Here is a 20,352-nt window from a genome sequence, read left to right on the forward strand (position 1 = left end):
TGAGGGCACTGTCTACATTTTTCTAATGCTTCTCACTTACATTTTTAACAGTGGCTTCAGTCACAACCAGGGACAGGCAACAACACTGAGGTCGACTTCATGCACTGTTTCTTTTTCGTTCTTTATTTTTACAGTTATCTATTTAAGTCAACTCGCTGTGGCTCTCCAGTCACAGTAATCATATAAACCAGGCATCCCCAAACTACGGCCCGCGGGCCACATGTAGCCACCTGAGACCATTTATCCGGCCCCCTGCAGCACTTCCAGAAGGAGCACCTCTTTCATTGGTGGTCAGTGAGAGGAGCGCTGTATGTGGCGGCCCTCCAACGGTCTGAGGGACAGTGAACTGGACCCCTGTGTAAAAAGTTTGGGGACCCCTGATCCTTTTTAAATGAAGACTTTCAAGTTCTGTAAGTATACACTCAAAAAAAAAAAAAAAAAAAAACCAGAGAGAAATTATGGGTAAGTAATAGTACCACGGCAAAAAAACTAAATGTGAAAACCAGCACCCTGAGTGTTCTCCTGGCCTGTGCGTCCCACATCCTGGGCGACCTATAAACACCTGCTCGCTGGGTCCGGGCTGAGGGGCGCCCTGAAACAGCAGCTTCCACTGCGCACAGCGAGGCAGCCGCTCCCAGCACACCGGCCTTGCAGTGCCACTCACTCCCCCTTCACCCAGACTCAGAGAAGCCGGCTGTCCCCCAGACGCCACTCTTCCTTCCTCAGCAAGGAAAACCTCCTTCGGAGGGGAGGGGCACATCACCTCCCAGGCCACAGGAGGCCACCCACGTGGGATATGGTTCTGACAGCTGGGGAGGGGAGGTGTCACCGTTTTTGTCCCATGGACCCTTCTGCAGTCTGGTGAAGCACATGGGCCTTTTGTCAGCAACATGTTTTTGTTGTTGTTGTTGTTTTTAAAATTTATTTAGAAAATTAAATTTAACGGGGTTACATTAATCAGTAAGAGTACTATACATAGGTTTCAGGTAAACATTTCTATAGCATTTGAACTGTTGATTATGTTGTGTACCCATCACCCAAAGTCAAATTATTTTCTGTCATCATATATTTGTCCCTCTTTGGAACAATATTTTAAATTACACAAGATAAGACACACAAGGTTAGAAAGAAAACTGATTACATTCAAATAGGATTATCAAAAGGTAAAAAAACTGGCATAACAACATATAGTATTCTTTATTTTCACATTAAAAACTACCATATTTTCAAGCAGAAATGACATTCTGAGATGTTTTCATGTCACAGTGTGGCTGGTGCCTGTGACTTGTTTAGTGACAGTCACCCATTTTCTGACCATTTTCTATGGTTTACTGCTGCTTTCCCTATTAAGAAAATGCTAAATTTCAATCAGAGGCTAAGCTAAAAATTAAAACTTTTTTCCTATGTAAGTTCAGACCCTTGAATCCTATCTGCGCAAACGGAGGAAGTTTCTCCTTTGCCCTCACTTCCTCCCTGCTGCCTGCGAAGAGAACAAGATGCTGGAGCTAATCCAGCCATACTGGGCTCTAAAGCAAGACAGGAGTCCTGGGCTCTGAGGACCACAAGCCACCCAAAGCCCCAGCCCGCCTACCTCAGCACAGATATTTCTATCTCATTAAGACACAGTTGGCTCACAGTGGTGGCGCAATGGATGAAGCATCAACCTGGGATGCTGAGGTCCCAGGTTCAAGGCCCCAAGGTCACCAGCTTGAGCATGAGCTCATCCAGATCTGGCCCAGGCTCACCAGTTTGAGCGCTGAAATGATCCCAGGATCACTGGCTTGAGCAAGGAGTTACTGGCTCAGCTTGAGCTCAGACCCTCCCCCCCCTCACCCCCGCCCCGTCAAGGCACGTATAAGAAGCAATCAGTGAACAACTGAAGTGCCACAACTATGAGTTAATGCTTCTCATCTCTCTCTCTGCCTGTCTCCCTCTCCCTCTCTCTCACACACACACACATTCACGTGCTCACATGCACTAAAAAATAAATACATACATACATACATAAAGACACAATTGGTTCATTCTTTACTATATAAAGCTACTCAAACCTAATCTTAATTATTGTATCTCTAGTACTTTTTCTGGGTAGTGAGGTTGCAGTCTGAACCTGACCACTAGCAACTTTCACTCCTCTTTAAGAACACACTCTCCCCTACAGAACTGACTCCTGCAGAGCTACACAGGAAACCCAACGGGAGCAGTTCCTCTGCAGCTGACAGCCCTCCAGCAGGCGAACCCAAACCTGAATGAGAGACGGTTCCCCTCTGAGTGCCGCTACGTCCTGCAGCATGTCCCCGACAGCGTGCACGAGCCCAGGCATCGCATGCAAACCACAGCTCAGCAAGCCTACACCACGCACCACGCCTCCAGTCCATGGCCAGGGTCCACATGTCTGACTTTTACCCCACATTCCACAGGGTCCATAGCCATGGAGGAGCGAGCACACCAGCCGCGACGGACAGGCCCCTGTCACCCGTGTTGGTGGGGGCAACGCAGGAAGTACTTACTCATTGTCATCGACTCTGGCACCGAGGCCGAAGGTAACAGGCTGCTCAGAGGACTTCCCTGGCCTGGAGAGCTGGCTTCCACGCTGGGGAAAGGCAGGCAGAAGGAAGTTACACTTGGCCACGTAAAGGGCACAGCCTCACCGTTCAAAAAACTAACTGGTGCTAAGGCTACTCAGGTACACCTACTAGGAGGAACAGAGGCGGCCCTTGGAAATTACAGTCAATCCTCATTATTTGCAATCCCTCACTTACAAATTCACCCGCTCACTAAAACGTATTTGTAAGCCCAAAACCGGTATTGGCGGCGCTTCCACGCCCACTGCTGCCCACGTGCAGTCCCCACTGCATGTTCCCAGCTGACACCAGCGAGGTGAGCTCTGCCTGCTTACAACTGTCACCCTGGCAGTGTGTCCTTTGGGCGGGTTAGTATTAGTGCCACATCTTTCACACTTCTTGGTAATTTTGCTGTTTAAAATAGCCCCCAAGCGTGGTCCCAAAGTGCTGTCCGGTGATGCCAAGCACAAGAAAGCCATGATTCACATTGTGGAGGAAATCGTGTTAGGTAACCTTTCGTTCAAGCGTGAGTTACAGTGCCACTGGCCGGGAGTTCATTGTCAATGAATCAACAATATATGTTAAATAAGGTGTCTTACAACAGGAACAGACAGAAAACAAAGTCACAACCAAAGGCTCATAGGAACCTAACCCTGCATTTCCCACAGGAGCAGTGGTTCAGTCTCCACAGCCACTTTATAGAACATAACGACCACAAATAATGAGAGGTGACTATAAATTTACAAAGACTTGGCAACATGGAAAAAACCAGGGTCATAATATGGTTAACACACATGCACATACACACACAAACAGCACAGGGGAAAAGAAACAAAAATAGCAACAATAAAATAGAGATGGGACTTACAGTGATTTTTTCCATCTAATGCTGCAATGTCCAATTTTTCTAAGATAAACAGCATAAGGACTCAGAGACCTAGATGGGTCCAGGGGCCCCAATCCTTCCTGACATTGTACTAACTGGTACAAGCCTCCTACAGCTAGTGTCCTGTTCAGAGAGCAAAGCCCCGCCTACTCAGGCTGAGGCCACACCACCAAGCACAGTGTGGGGCAACGGTGGCTCCCAGCCTGGAGCTAACATGCTATCTCCCTGGAACATCAGATTAACACCATGAAGAGAAAGAAGGAAAACCCGGTACCAGCAACAAGAATCATACACAAGAGAGACTTCATTCTGCCACCAAACAGCCGAGGACTTGGGCAACTCAAAGTCTTTGAGACATATTAATTGAAAAACAAAAACAGACAAACATAAAAACATGGCACTTACTACTATATGCCAGACTAAGCACTTCACTTCACAGATATATAATAATATCTAAGTGGCTTAAATATTATATAATATGAATTATTCAATATTATCATCGAATACTAAGATTAGCGAACAGTGAGAGAGGAGGGACCCAGGTATGGCCCGACAGGTGTGCACTGGAAAGGTGCATGCAAATGCAGTTTGACAGACCTGCTTCTTACAGAGTCTCATGCTCTTCGATCCTCGAGAGCTCCCGTGCTGCGATGTTAGGACTAAACCTGAACACAGATAAGGCCTTGCCCTAGAAACCCAGAGGGGCCCTCCTAGCTTCAGAAAAGAAGAAAATGCTGAATAAGACTGAGTCCCACAGCCCACCCGGGCTGTGAACACCAACCTGTACCGAGGTCCGGGCTCCGGGAGAACGTGGTGTTCAGGTCCTGTCCCGTTCTCCAGGCTGCCCAGGGGCGCGTCTGCAAGCAGAGAGCAATCACAGACACACAGTCAGGCTTCTGTTCTCACTTCAGTTTCTTCATGAAACAAGGACACAGTGCAGACACTGGCTCATCTGCTAAACCAGCTAACTTAGACAGTTTTTCATCAGTACCCTGGATTTTTATCATCAACCTGTTTCATTCTTTTCAGACATAATCTCAGATTTTGCATCCATCACTGAAGGAAGGCCCTGGCCTCTGTGACTTTGGCCAACTGGAATTACCCGTGTAGTCCATATTCAGAGCCAACCTGAGAATCCAGGAGTAACAAAATCAGCTGTCAGACAAAACAGCTCAAAATGGACACGAGAGGGCAGCACAGCCTAACTGCTGACAGTGTCTGCTCAAGGCAAAACACTGAAGTGACCAGATTTCTAAAAGGCCACTTGCCCTGCATTCAGTGGTATGTGGGAAAGGCATATGGAAGAAGTGAGGCCACAAATAATCTCTAGAAATAACAGGCAAGAGTCACTAAAGTTTATCATAAATGTATTAGCTGCTGTTCAAGTCTATTTCCAGGAAAAAGTACAGATCTTATGCCCGTTGGGCTAGATGGTGACATGGAAGCCCGTTTCTCCCAGAACATTTGCTCCCTGGAGAAACTTCTGGCTTCTCAGTGCCGCCACAGAGCCAGGCCTGGATAGGAGCAGGGGACACAGAGCTGGAGGGAACACATCTGGTTTCCCCAAGCCATCCCTCACTGCCTACTCCGTGTCCTTCCTCCTGTTTCTGCTAGTTTCACCCTGCTCAAGGCTCCCAGCTCTAAAGGGGGTGAACTAAGGGAACTCTAAGGAAAAACGTTTTTTCATTTTTTTTTCACCCTGCTGTCACTATCAAGCTATTCCAGTTAATCCGAGCCCTCTCAAGAAGTTTGAGCAGGGAAGAGATGGTGTCTGCTCGGCCGCCTCCCCCTTCCCCACTCCCTGGCGTTGTGGTGAGTTTAAGAATGACAGCCCTGCCTGGGTTCCAGCCCTGCTCCCAACTCCGATCAGCAAGTTCCCTAAACTCTTGTGTCTCAGTTTCCTCATCTAAGAAATGGGATGACACTACTGCCTGCCATACAACATTTTAATAAACCTACCACACAATGATACTGTAATACGTGTAAAACTCGGTGAGACACTCAGAGCGAGGCTAGCATCCACACACTCCAGAGCCGAGCCTGCTACCACAGGCCCTCACCTTCCCAGTCAACTGGAATTGCTCTCACAGGACCCCAGGGAGCCCTCAGTCCCCCTCCCACAGCTGATGACAAGGTTGAGCGAGCACTCCTTGGAGTGCTCCTTTCTCTGCTTTCATAACAATGATCTTCCTCTCCCCACCATCTTTTTCTCTGACTTCTTAGCAAAGGTGTCCCTGAATCACAGCTCTGTGGCCTCTGTTCCCTTGTGAACCCAGCAAGGTCTTAGCTGTAGACTTCACCTCTGTGAACATGACAACCCTCAAGCCCTCACCTCTGGCTAGGACTCAAACCTTGAATCCTAGCCCCACATTTCTAACTGCCAACCAGAAATCTTTACTGGGGTGTCCTACAGGGCCTACCAACTGATCATGACCTTCAAAACCACTCCTCTTCTGTCACCACTTCCCACGGGCTGTACCCTCAGAAGAGCGTGCCACTCACCCTCCCTCCTATCACAGGGCTCCGCAGCGGCAAGACCTGCCGGTTCCACCTAGTTCCCTCCCACTCCTTGTGGGGGTTCCGGGGGTCTCACCCTCTCCAATCTGTCTCAGCCTCTCTAATCTGACTCACACAACACTCTCCGATTCTGCTCCCGAAGCAAAGACAGATGGCTCCAACAAACACGTGGAAACCCGCAGTAGGGGTAAAGGCCAACAGCGCCCAGCAGCGTTCCAGACAGAGCGTGGCCCACATGATTCCCCTTTGTAACGCACGACCACCATCAGCAGACAGCTGCAGTGGGCCGCAACAGTGGAGCCACAGAGTGGTCAGAGACGCAGACCACCTCGCTCATCCTCAAAGCCCCTTCTGAGGAAGGTACTACCTTTATAGAACTACTAGTTTTATCAGTGAAGAAACTGACCTCATGGATTAAGTTCCTTGTCCAAGACACACAGCCAAAGTGTGAGGAACAGACCCCAGGTCTGCCCAGTAACAGAGCTGAGCCCTTGTCCCCTTCAGCCTCCCACTCAGCTGATCTGAAACACCTGCTTTCCTTCCACACACCCTGGTGCTCCTGCCACTACTGCTTCGTCCATACTGTGTCCCCCATCAGATATCAGATGTCCACTCCCGACAGCACGCCCACCTCCCTACCCACACATCCATCCACCCGCTGCTCAGTACTGTAAAGGATTCCGCATCCGTCCACTCACTGCTCATCCACCCACTCACCGCTCAGAACTGTAAAGGATTCCGCATCCGTCCACTCACCGCTCAGTACTGTAAAGGATTCCGCATCCGTCCACTCACTGCTCATCCACCCACTCACCGCTCAGAACTGTAAAGGATTCCGCATCCGTCCACTCACCGCTCAGAACTGTAAAGGATTCCGCATCCGTCCACTCACCGCTCAGAACTGTAAAGGATTCCGCATCCGTCCACTCACTGCTCAGTACTGTAAAGGATTCCGCATCCGTCCACTCACAGCTCAGAACTGTAAAGGATTCCGCATCCGTCCACTCACCGCTCAGAACTGTAAAGGATTCCGCATCCGTCCACTCACCGCTCAGAACTGTAAAGGATTCCGCATCCGTCCACCCACTGCTCATCCATCCACCCACCGCTCAGTACTGTAAAGGATTCCGCATCCGTCCACTCACAGCTCAGAACTGTAAAGGATTCCGCATCCGTCCACTCACAGCTCAGAACTGTAAAGGATTCCGCATCCGTCCACTCACTGCTCAGTACTGTAAAGGATTCCGCATCCGTCCACTCACTGCTCAGTACTGTAAAGGATTCCGCATCCGTCCACCCACCGCTCAGTACTGTAAAGGATTCCGCATCCGTCCACTCACCGCTCAGTACTGTAAAGGATTCCGCATCCGTCCACTCACTGCTCAGTACTGTAAAGGATTCCGCATCCGTCCACTCACCGCTCAGTACTGTAAAGGATTCCGCATCCGTCCACTCACAGCTCAGTACTGTAAAGGATTCTGCATCCGTCCACCCACCGCTCAGAACTGTAAAGGATTCCGCATCCGTCCACCCATCGCTCAGAACTGTAAAGGATTCCGCATCCGTCCACTCACCGCTCAGTACTGTAAAGGATTCCGCATCCGTCCACTCACCGCTCAGTACTGTAAAGGATTCCGCATCCGTCCACTCACCGCTCAGTACTGTAAAGGATTCCGCATCCGTCCACTCACCGCTCAGTACTGTAAAGGATTCCGCATCCGTCCACTCACAGCTCAGTACTGTAAAGGATTCCGCATCAGTCCACTCACAGCTCAGTACTGTAAAGGATTCTGCATCCGTCCACTCACAGCTCAGTACTGTAAAGGATTCCGCATCCGTCCACTCACAGCTCAGTACTGTAAAGAATTCCGCATCCGTCCACTCACTGCTCAGTACTGTAAAGGATTCCGCATCCATCCACTCACTGCTCATCCACCCACTCACCGCTCAGTACTGTAAAGGATTCCGCATCCGTCCACTCACTGCTCAGTACTGTAAAGGATTCCACATCCGTCCACTCACAGCTCAGTACTGTAAAGGATTCCGCATCCGTCCACTCACTGCTCATCCATCCACCCACCGCTCAGTACTGTAAAGGATTCCGCATCCATCCACCCACCGCTCAGAACTGTAAAGGATTCCGCATCCGTCCACTCACTGCTCATCCATCCACCCACCGCTCAGTACTGTAAAGGATTCCGCATCCATCCACCCACCGCTCAGAACTGTAAAGGATTCCGCATCCATCCACCCACCGCTCAGTACTGTAAAGGATTCCGCATCCATCCACTCACCGCTCAGTACTGTAAAGGATTCAGCATCCGTCCACTCACTGCTCAGTACTGTAAAGGATTCCGCATCCGTCCACTCACCGCTCAGAACTGTAAAGGATTCCGCATCCGTCCACTCACCGCTCAGTACTGTAAAGGATTCCGCATCCATCCACTCACTGCTCAGTACTGTAAAGGATTCCGCATCCGTCCACCCACCGCTCAGTACTGTAAAGGATTCCGCATCCATCCACTCACCGCTCAGTACTGTAAAGGATTCCGCATCCGTCCACTCACCGCTCAGTACTGTAAAGGATTCAGCATCCGTCCACTCACTGCTCAGTACTGTAAAGGATTCCGCATCCGTCCACTCACTGCTCAGTACTGTAAAGGATTCCGCATCCGTCCACTCACCGCTCAGAACTGTAAAGGATTCCGCATCCGTCCACTCACCGCTCAGTACTGTAAAGGATTCCGCATCCATCCACTCACTGCTCAGTACTGTAAAGGATTCCGCATCCATCCACTCACTGCTCAGTACTGTAAAGGATTCCGCATCCATCCACTCACTGCTCAGTACTGTAAAGGATTCCGCATCCATCCACTCACAGCTCAGTACTGTAAAGGATTCCGCATCCGTCCACTCACCGCTCAGTACTGTAAAGGATTCCGCATCCGTCCACTCACTGCTCAGAACTGTAAAGACTTCCTGAACCCGTGGGCAGCCGTGGGCCTGCCTCTGGCCAGAGTCAGGGTCACACTTGAATCAAGACAGACACAGTCCCTGTGCTCATGTGCTAGCGGGGGGACGGGCATTACCAAGTAACTGCACAAACACACCATCACAAGCCTAACCGCAAGCATACAGAGCGACGTAGACAGGCCAGATTTACAGCGGCATCAACGTGAGGCCTGGCCCGCTGGGTCGGGGCAGAGGGGCCTTTCATAACAGTGCTTTTCAACTGCCAGTCCACGAAAGAGTTAACCCCCCTGCTGCTGTATGAAGACTAACACACACACATATGGACCAGCGGCTGCAAAGCACTGTTCTGTAAGACAGTGACACTGGGGCTGTCACCTGAAGGACACGCTTAGGTAGGGTAAGCAAGGCAGGAGGAGCAGGAGGAGCAGGAGGAGAGAGGTGACGGCAGGCTCAGGGCAAGGCAGCAGCAGCAGGGCAGTGTGGCCGGGGACACTGAGCAAAGGGGAAACGGGAGGGGACAGGCTGTGGGGTGAGCTGGGCCTCGGTGGCCACAGTGAGGACCCGGGGGCTTCTCCTGAGTGTGGTGGAAGGGTTTGGAGCCGGGGGTTTCTCCTGAGTGTGGTGGAAGGGTTTGGAGCCGGGGGCTTCTCCTGAGCGTGGTGGGAGGGTTTGGAGCCGGGGGCTTCTCCTGAGCGTGGTGGGAGGGTTTGGAGCAGCGGGCTTCTCCTGAGTGTGGTGGAAGGGTTTGGAGCCGGGGGCTTCTCCTGAGTGTGGTGGAAGGGTTTGGAGCGGGGGCTTCTCCTGAGTGTGGTGGAAGGGTTTGGAGCAGCGGGCTTCTCCTGAGTGTGGTGGAAGGGTTTGGAGCCGGGGGCTTCTCCTGAGTGTGGTGGAAGGGTTTGGAGCAGGGAAATAAGGCAATCTGATTTAGGTTCTAAAAAATCCCTCTGGCTGCTAAGAGAAGCATGGATGGGGCCAGGGCAGGGACAAAGCAGAGAGCGCTACTGGGAGGCTGCTCTGCAGTAGCCCGGGCAAGAGGTACGGCCGTAGAACAGGGCAGTGAACACATTCCGGGTATGCACTCTGGCCATTCACTCCTTTCTCCTTTACATCAGGTGATTTAAATTATATTCCCTGCCCCCTCTTTGCATGAATAACTCCAGGAGAGACTCATCTTTGGATCCCCAGAGCCTAGAGCAGTGCTGATGCTGAGCAGGACCGCCCACCGAGTGAGCAAAGCAAACCAGGACCCTAAGTAGCGCATGATCTGTGTGCGTGGGTAAGACCACACAGTGCAGACTCTGCGGCCACTAGTTTCCTGACACTCCAAACCAGGTGTCCCCAAACTACAGCCCGCGGGCCTCATGCGGCCCCCTGAAGCCATTTATCGGGCCCCCGCCGCACTTCCGGAAGGGGCACCTCTTTCACTGGTAGTCAGTGAGAGGAGCACTGTATGTGGCGGCCCTCCAACAGTCTGAGGGACAGTGAACTGGCCCCCTGTGCAAAATGTTTGGGGACCCCTGCTCCAAACAGTAAAATTAGTGCCTGGGAGCCACACTCTGAATTAGATCAGAGCGATGCTACCGTGGACCCTCCTCACCCTCAACAACCAACTCCGGAGACCCAACAACAGAGCAAAAAGCTGAAGAACAGAGGACCTGATGGGAGATGAGGGGGTAAGGATGTGAGGTTTCAGATGAACTGCATCCATCGGAAACTGCCTCTGCATTTGCCAAACCCTACACTAAAAGCAGGCCCCGCAGTGAGGGCAGGAGCAGTACAGTGAGTAGACACAGGTGCTTTGCTCACCTCTTTCCCTTCCAGCCTCAGAGACGTTGGCAAAGGTGCTTTGCTCTGTTGTAGGTAGTACGCGTGCCCTAGGAATGACTATCCAACCCTTCACCCACTCTGGATATCTCCTGTGACCCTGGCCCGGCATCTCCCTGAGCTGAGCCCCTCTCTAACCCCAGAAATGCAGCCCAAAGCAGGGCCCCTGACCCACAGAGCTGCCTCTTCCAAGACAAAAGAATAATAATTCTCTGTTCAGGGACCCCTTCTCTGCCACTTTCTCCCTCCCAAGACGTGGCTACCAAAACATCCATCCCTCCCTACCACATCCCTCTCTCCCTTTTTTATCCTCCTCCCTCCCTCCCTCTTTCTTTAAATACAATGGTACCTTGACACACAAGTTTAATTCGTTTCATGGTCAAGCTCGTGACTCAATTTGCTTGTGTGTCAAATCAAATTTCCCCATTTTAATTAACAGGAATGCAATTAATCTGTTACAGCCCCCAAAAACCACACGAATTTTGTTTTATATGCTTTTAAATAAGAAAATGTACTTTATAAATAACACATATATATACATAATAAGAGAGAATGAAAGAAATAAGCTGGTTTATGAAGTGTATTTACCTTCAAGGTCACGTGAAGATGCTGGTGGAGGGGGAGGGGACTGACGGAGGAGGTTTTCATTTCGTGTGCTATCGCTTAACACAGTGGTTCAATTTTTCTAATGCTATGACCCCGCAATACAGTTCCTCATGTTTCAGTGACCCCAAACCAAAAAATAATTTTGGTGGCTACTTCATAACTGTAATTTTGCTACAGTTATGATTCGGAATGTAAATACCTGATATGCATTATGTATTCTCATTGCCTCTCTGCCTCCTAGGTTTCTGTCCTCTGGCACTTGCTGCACCCACCCACTGATGACATCAGCAAGCACCGGACACACGTAATGCGCTGCTATGGACAAGCAGCCACGTTGCTATGGACTGTGGAGCGTTTTCCCCGCTTCCCCCGCCCCTTAGGCCCCGGACGGATGATGCAATCACATCTGCACATGACCGCAGGCATTCAGTTTGGAACGCATGTCCATAACGGCATGTGTTCAAGCTGAATAGCGCTGCTGCAGACGGTAACGCGGCTTCTCAGTGGCTAAAGCCATCGGAAATATGTAATTTTCCGATGGCTTTAGGCGACCCCTGTGTTTTGGTCGTTCGACCCCCGCCAGGGACGCGACCCACAGATTAAGAACCACTGGCTTAACATAACTTGCTCTCTACGCACTTAATGCTACATTTAATTGCAAAATTTAACTTATACACTACATATGATATGTAACTTTATCGCTAAACTTAACTGCTATATTTTTACTTTGCTTAATCATCATTTTCTTCACTGACTTTTGGCTTTGTCACCACACTTTCCTTGCTTTCACTTAGAAGCCATTTCAACAAAAACCTTTCCAAGGAAGTTTGTTTCTTTCTCCCTTTCAGAACGTTCGGCAGGCCGTTTAGTGGAGGTTGGCAGAAGCTCGTGATTCAAATATCAGCTCATGACTTAAAGCAAAAACTCCCGCGAGTGACTACTCGTCTCTCAAACTGCTCGTGATTTAAAGAGCTTGTGTGTCAAGGTACCACTGTAACTCAAAGGCAGTAAAATTGAGGCACAAAGGTGATGGGAAAGTCTCCTAAGGGAGGAAACCTCTGTGTGCAAGGTCACCACTGAAGACACAGAATGGCTCCCAGACCAGACTGAGAGAATATGTTAACATCACTCAATTAGGGGTGTCAATCAGAAGAGACACTCATCAGAAACGGAGTGAAAGACAAGGAGTCTGGGAAAGGAATCCGGGCCGTGCCCAGTGCTGCCCAGTGCTGCCCAGGGAAGGGCCCCTGCAGGGAGGCCGGTCCCAGCACCACCTGATGCCATGGAAATGGGGCATCAGGACAGGAGGGACTTGGTGCACGTTGGCCATGAATCGGTAACGGACTCCCCCAGCTCTGAGTCTAGCATCTTCACGCAGCCCAGAACAGTCTGTCTCCCCACGCAATGTTCTACTGACATTTGCCCCTCACACTGTCACAAGCTCCCAAGGTTCCTGACAGCTTAGTCCCTGTAGTAACTAAAAACATTGGCAGACTGCTCCTACCCGGATCTCCGGTCAGGGTAATCAGATAAGCTGGAGTTTAGTCCCCTCACCAGTGACAAGACGGAGCCTCTGGGTCCGCAAGGCTGACAGCCAGAGGAGGACTGCGGGGAATCGGCCAGGGGAATGTCTTCTCTCAAGGTCCCTCGAGCATCCTGGAAGCTGACTTTGCCTAGAGACACTGGTCTGCAGAAAGCCCAGAGGGAGAAGAACGCTGGGTTCTATAAGACTGAACCCAAATTTGAACAGCAAACAGCACTTTGGAGCAGCCAGTCACTGCCCTGAGCATCCGATGGTTAGAGGGGCCCAGTTAGGAAATGAAGAAGCCACTGGAAACAAAACAGGCTGCCTAGTGCGTCCTGGACACCTGGCATGCCAGCAACACTTCCCCTCCAGTGGGGAGCAGGGCCAGCTGATTGGGGGCTGAGCCATGACTAGGAAGCCATGAACAAACCCCAGAAACTCTCCAGTGGTCCTAGACACGCCTTCGAGCCACCTGCTCTCTGCAAACCCCAGTTCCCTTCTCAGACATTCCGCTCGCGTGGGCACTGCCATGGATGGGCGGCAGCAAGGTAACCACCCTCAAGCCCTGGACCGTGGACAGTCACCTGAGTGAAGGAGGGAGCAAGGCCTCGCCCCTTGGAGATTCAACTAAACGCAGAGAGAAGTGCACAGGGCTGAGGTTACGGTGCTGGCGCCTCGGCCAAGGACAGCCAAGAGGGGACAGGTGAAAACGACAAGGGAGCAAAGACGGACTAGGAGACAGGAGATGGACAGATCCCCTCACAGAAGTGGGGACACCCCGTGAGGAAGACAGCAGACCTTTCGGCTGCTCACAGATGCCCCGTGGCATCACTGCTGCCATGTGGCCGTGAGCTTCCACGGGGCCCTCACGTGTACCTGGCACCCATCCCCATATCAACTCAGAGAATCCCACCAGCCTGAGAGGAAGGTGCTAGAAGAATGGCGACCCCTTCCTCGCAGCTGGTCAGGAGTGAGTGAATGAGTTATCCAGTCAGCACTTCCAGTCCAGGCTCACTTGACATCATCGCCATCATCCACTTTCTAGAAGAAACTAGCCTGGAGGACTGAGCCATTCAGCCACGCATGCTCACTGACCTCCACGTACACCAGGAATAGGCTGCTCCAGCTCCCCGCAACTTCCCACCACAGCCAGGAAGCACCTGACCCCACTCTACACTGCCGCCAGCCGCCGGCCCCGCCCACCTCTGCACAGGAGCTAGTCTGAGTGGGGCTGCTCCCTGCACAGGGAGAAGCACAACAGTCTCTCATCCGGTTCAGACCGTGGGCAGCTTCCAGAGCAGCTGGCGGGCCCCCGTCAGTTTCTCAAACCGGGCCTGGGAAGACGCGAAGGGTACTTATTGTCGGGGGTAGGGGTTGGGGGACCGAGGCCTCGCTGCCCTGGGGTGCCGTGGGGAGTACCAGACACTGAGTCAGCTGCACCGCACACCCACCCTTCTGGGTGAGCTGGGCTCAGGCACGGCCCCGCCACCGCCACTCCCTGTGGCCTGCCCAGCGAAGGAAGAAAATAACAAACCACACACAGGCGTTCTCGGCAGCACCGACCGGGTCAGAACCGCAAATCCACTCCATAGGCGGGTTTTAAGCAAGCTACTCTCTCTCTGACCCCAAGCACTTTGCTACAAAGGGTGCCAGGGTCTTTAGAACTATGGATTCTGGGATTTCCCTTCTCCTAAGAGACAAAAATAATGGTCATCATTTGTGGTTGGCTTGCACATGAGTAAGGGCAACAAATCTCAGGCAAGAAAGAAAACCAGACCAGCGGTCTCCCTGGTGACTTGCCTGCATTCTGCCCAACACTCACTCGGGCAAAGGAGCCTCAAAACACCCAGGTTCAGCCAGAAGTGAAGCCAAACCCTCCGCCACTCCCAATAGCAACAGGCTGTCCTGCTCCCACTCCTGCCGGCAGGGGTGACCCGGACACCCCTGCAGTTCTCGGAGCCAAGCTCGTACCGGAGGAAAAGAGCAGTGAGGACACACCCACCTGCAGGGCTGTAGGAGCCCACTCCGCTGACCGGAAAGAGGACATCGGCGTCGCCGTGTAGCACCTGCAGCGGAGCCCAGCTGTGCATCTGGGAGAGGCAGGTACTCCCGTCCAGTGGCCTACAGTGGAAGAACACAGCTGTGTGAAAGGATGAAGGGCCCCTGAGGGACCAGATCACCACAAGCATCTGCCGGGCCTCCTACAAGTTCCTTCTAGAAATGAGCCAGGTCACGAGGGTGTGGGGCATGGCAGAAGATGCAGGCTGGGAGCCAGGAGCATGGAGTCTGGACCCAGACCCCTGCATTTGTCCTTTTGACCCATTTACTGAGCACCTACTATATGTCAGACAGTGTGCAGCACACATATTTTGTACTGGCAAAGGAGCCAGCACATGGTATTTATCCTGCCCTCACTGGGGGACACAGACGTGAATCAAATAATCCCCCTACAAGGTGAAAAACGGCAGCTTAGTTTCATGGAGCTGGTCAAGAAGGTCATGGAAGGCTTCCTGGAAGAAGGGAGGTTTGAGGTGAGAGCTGAAGGAAGCACAAGAGTCACTTGAGTGAAGAGGAAGGACAACGGGGGGGGGGGGGGGGGAGGGGACAGCACGTGCAAAGTGCTAAAGGAGGAAGCAAGGTTCGTTCCAGGCTCTGAGATGACGGCAGTCACCCTGGGCTGGCGTCACACACCTCACTGGTTCTCAAACCCTCTCCAGTAAAAGAGCAGAATCAGACCAGTCATGCCTGGGTCCCTTCCAAGAAAGGGGGCCAGCTCAAATATTAACCAGGCTCGTAAGATCTGTTATATTGTCACCATGTCTACCACGTGCAAAACCCACCTGTGCTATCTTTGTAATGCCAGGCTGGTTCAACTAAATTTGTTTGAGAAAGTATTTGCCCACAGCAGCATCTGCCTCGGGCACTTAGGGAAACACTAATAGCTACTAGGCTGTATAAAGTCACTTTGTCATTCGGTTGTAAAGAAGACCAAAGCAGATCATAATCATACCTACTTAACAGGAAGAGAGGAGAGGGAGGAGGAGGGCAAAGGCAGAGGGAAGGACAAAAAAAAAGGGAGGGAATGAGAGGATGAATAGGAGGGAAGAAGGGAGAGAGGGAAAAAAGAGATTGTGTGACTTGTCCAAAGCCATCAGCCTCACGGGCAGAGCCAAGGCTGGTGGGATTCGAGTACCGGCCTTCCGAATCTAGTGACATGGGTCTGCTGCTACAGCCTACCATGATACAGAGTTTTTCTTTCTTTCTTTAGAGCAGGGATCAACCAAATCTTACTGTGAAGAACCAGATAGCAAATATTTTAGGCTTTGTGGTCATACTTATTCTTCTTTTGGTCTTTGTTTGTTTGTTTGTTTGTTTGACAAGTCTTTACAAATGTAACCATCAGCCATTCTCAGCTTGTGGGGGGGGGGGTCTGGCTGGCAGGCTAGCTGGCCACCTCCCCTTTCAAGACCCCCACGTCGGCATTCTGCTTTCAGCCCTCTCTAGCTTCTGCTCACACCTTTGACACTAAACAAAAGCCTACAGAATTTTGCAAAATGTACCCCTTAATCCTGCAGGTAACACACACAATGAGACTCTCAAATGGCATTCAAGGGCACAAAAGAGGAAGCCCCCTTCTTAGATGAACCTGGCCATGCCCCTTGAATCTGTACAGAACCGCCTTCCTAGGGCTCCAGTCCAGCAGCTGGTGACTCAGAGGACTCCCGGCCACCCAGAGGCGATCAGAGCACCACTCCGGAGAAGGCAGCAAAGCCACCAGTCCTTTCCCTGCACCTGCTCTGGCTCCAGGACGGTGGGATTTTCCACTGTTTCTGAGGGGAAATCTTGCCACTTCCCAGCACATATGCTGGGGAAGCCAGGCCCCCAGCAGCTGAAGTTTGGAGCCCAAGTAAAAGTAGCCAAGGGCCATCACCTCAAAAATAATTTATACTGAAGTGATTCCTGAGGCAGAGACCAGTTCAGAATATTATGCCAACATTGGCTTAAAAACATAATTGCAGGTGTTGGTTCTCATTAGAAAAGTAAAACATTATAAAATCAAGAAAATGTTATAAAGAGGAGAAAGAAAATCTACACCCAAAGCCATTACTCAAAACACAACTGATTTAGTATTTCCTTAGTGTCTTTTGTCTTTCTTTCTTATACATATTTTTCTTTACAAGGTCATGAAACTAAATGCAGATTTTATATTTGGCTTTTTTCATTCAACATCAATTCACAAGTTCATCTTCATACTATTTGGATACTCTTAAACTTCATTTAAGAGGTTTAAGGTCCCACACATGCCCTGGCCTGAGCAGTGGATAGAGCATTGGCCATATGGATGTCCCAGGTTCGATTCCAAGTCAAGATACACAGAAGAAGACCTGGACGGTTGGCTCAGTGGTAGAGCGTCGGCCTGGCGTGCAGGAGTCCCGGGTTCGATTCCCGGCCAGGGCACATGGGAGAAGCGCCCATCTGCTTCTCCACCCCTCCCCCTCTCCTTCCTCTCTGTCTCTCTCTTCCCCTCCCACAGCCGAGGCTCCACTGGAGCAAAGTTGGCCCGGGCGCTGAGGATGGCTCTGTAGCCTCTGCCTCAAGGGCTATAATGGCTCTGATTGCGGCAGAGCAATGGCCCAGATGGGCAGAGCACCACCCCCTGGTGGGCATGCCGAGTGGATCCTGGTTGGGCGCATGCGGGAGTCTGTCTGACTGCCTCCCCGTTTCCAACTTCAGAAAAATAAAAAATAAAAATTTAAAAAAGATACACAGGAGAAGCGACCATCTGCTTCTTTCCCCCTCCCACTCCCTTTTCTCTCTCTCTTCCCCTCCTGCAGCCAGTGGCGTGACTGGTTCAAGTGTTGGCCTGGGTGCTGAAGATAGCTCAGTTGGTCCAAGCACATCAGCCTCGGGCACTAAAAATAGCTTGGTTGATTCGAGTACCCGACTCAATTGGGTTGCCGGGTGGATCCTGGTCAGGGCACATGCGGGAGTCTGTCTCACTATCTCCCCTCTTCTCACTTTAAAAAAAAAGATCCTACACATTAAGAAGTTAAGGTTTAGCCTGTCCAACGAGGGCACAGTAGATAACGCACTAGGACACTGAGCACTGAGGTCCCAGGTTCAAAACCCCAAGGTGGTTGGCTTGAGCATGAGCTCGTCAGCTTCAGTGCAAGATCACCAGCTTGAGTGCAGGATCGCCAGCTTGAGCATGGGATCATCAACACAATCCGATGATCACTGGCTTGAGTATACAGTCACTGGCTTGAGCAAGGGGTCACTGGTTCAGCTGGAGCCCCCTGGTCAAGGCACATGAGAAGCAATCAATGAACAACTAAAGTGCTGCAACTATGAGTCGGTGCTTCTCATCTCTCTCCATTCATGTTTGTCTCTATCTCAGAAAAAAAAAAAAAAAGAAGTTAAGGTTTAAATGATGGAATGTGCTGCTCACTGTGCCTCTGGTTGCACATTTAGGTCAGCGCCAATGTTCTGCTTCTCTAAACAAGGACTTTGGTATCCAGATGCAGCCGCCTTTTTCCTGAGACTGTCCTCAGGGTAGATTCCTGACAGTAGAATTGCTAAATCAGTGAAGTAAACATTTTTAAGGCTTCTGACATTGTGTCAAACTCTTTTCCCAGAGGGCTGTCAACACAACCAGCTGTCTCTGCCCGTGCCCACCTTGCCACATTACTCATTCCACAGCCAATGCCTATGCGTGCCTCGAAGATACCAAGCCTGAGGACAGACACCCTGAGCACCAGCCACTCCTGGGGCGCTAACCCAGGCCTCCCTTGTCGCCAGTTCTCACTGTAACCTTGGCAAAAATGACAGGCAGAGTATGGCGTCTGGTTTCACTTTGCATTTGCTTAATTGCTAGTGAGGTGCAACATTTTTCCATATGTTTGTAATTCTTGTGGAATTATGTTCTCACCCACTTCCCTGCTGGCATCACAGGACACACATGAAGTAACAGAAAAAATCCTTTCTGTAAGAAAGGTATTATCCTCTTCAAAAAAAAAAAATAGACAAAAAGCAAAGCCAACACTTTTGACTACAGAGGGAGTAGGGAAAAGATTATCCTCAGTCATTAAAGAAGTTGTTTAATTGCTAGCAAACAGAGGCATAAAACCCAACTTTTGGCCAACAGAGCATCTTAAAGACAATCAGAGCCCTGACTTGGGCAGAGACTGGAGCCATCCACCTCGTGCCCCTCCTGGCCTGGCCGGGCCCCTCCCCCTCTCAGACCTAGCTGTGCTGTTAAACTGCTCCAGCTGTGGCTCCTTCCGGCTCCTAGACCTTTCATGCCAACATTAGCTTAGAATCAAAATGGAAGGCTTACTCAGTAGGCCGCCTCATCATTCCTCTGTTCTCTCCCCACCATGCTCTGTGGAAGGTGCACTCCAGACCCCCCTCTAGGCCAGAAGAGGCTGTTCATCACCTGCGGGAGGCTCGACAGCCCCGAAGGCCCAGGCTCTGGGAAAGTCACCTGCTCTGTTTTGTGTTTTACACATCACAATGCTGGCAGCTGCCTTAGCTTGCTGGGTGACCTCCCCCCCCCCCCCCAGCAATGGCACCAGTCTATTAGGACAAGAAATGACTGTGTTTGAGACCAATAAAACCCATGAAGTGAATCAACTCAGATATGCACTCACCTAGAGACAAAGAATACAAGTGGCATTTCCTAAAAGCACAGATAAAGACTAAAGGCGAGTCTGGTGGTTAACTTTAAGTGTCAACTTAGCTATGCCATGGTACCAGATATATGATCATATATTATTCTAGATATTGGTGGGAAGGTATTTTTCCAATGAGATGAATGTTTAAATCAGTAGACTCTGAGTAAAACAGACTAGACTCCATGATTTTGGTGAGCCTCACCCAATCAGAGGCCTCAACAGAAAAAGACTAAGGTTCCCCTAAGAAGAAATTCTGCCTGCAGACCGCCTGAGGACTCCAACACAGTTCCTCCTTGGGCTCTGGCTGGCAGGCCTCCCCTGCAGATTTCAGACTTGCCAAACTTCCACAGTCACATGAGCCAATTCTTTCAAGTAAATCTCACCGAACAGAGAGGGACACCCAGAGAAATATGTAGACACACAGCCCACTGGTTCTGTTTCCCTGAGGAACCCTGACCACTACAGCTCATCACAAGATGGGGATCCCAGGAACAAAAACACGCGTAGCCTGTCAATAAAACACACGCTGCAGGGAAGCTACACCAACCAGTACCTGTGGAGAAGAAAAAGCCTTCGTGCGTGAAAACTTTTATTTCAGAATGAGAACAAAAAGCAAAACCAGACCAAGCTGTCAACAACCTAAATACTCAGCAATGGGGGAGTCTTTAGCAAATTATGAATATTGATCTGACTGAAAATCAACCAATCAATATTCAGAATTATGTAGAAACATGGAAAGTATTCAACAGTACCAGGGTGGGCAAAAGTAGGTTTACAGTTGTT

General features: G+C 50.7%; 1 protein-coding gene across 1 annotated transcript in view; it reads right to left on the reverse strand.

The window, feature by feature from the left end:
- Window positions 1-20,352, reverse strand: part of SNX29 (sorting nexin 29) — a 563,948-nt gene that overhangs the window by 456,757 nt on the left and 86,839 nt on the right. Inside the window, exons 9-11 of the mRNA XM_066382590.1 lie at window positions 14,898-15,016; window positions 4,232-4,307; window positions 2,511-2,593 (exon numbers count right to left, since the gene is read on the reverse strand). Of these exons, the coding sequence (XP_066238687.1) occupies window positions 2,511-2,593; window positions 4,232-4,307; window positions 14,898-15,016 (278 nt within the window). The remainder of the gene's footprint in view (window positions 1-2,510; window positions 2,594-4,231; window positions 4,308-14,897; window positions 15,017-20,352) is intronic.

This window comes from Saccopteryx leptura, chromosome 4, assembly GCF_036850995.1.
Source record: "Saccopteryx leptura isolate mSacLep1 chromosome 4, mSacLep1_pri_phased_curated, whole genome shotgun sequence".
Lineage (NCBI taxonomy): Eukaryota > Metazoa > Chordata > Mammalia > Chiroptera > Emballonuridae > Saccopteryx > Saccopteryx leptura.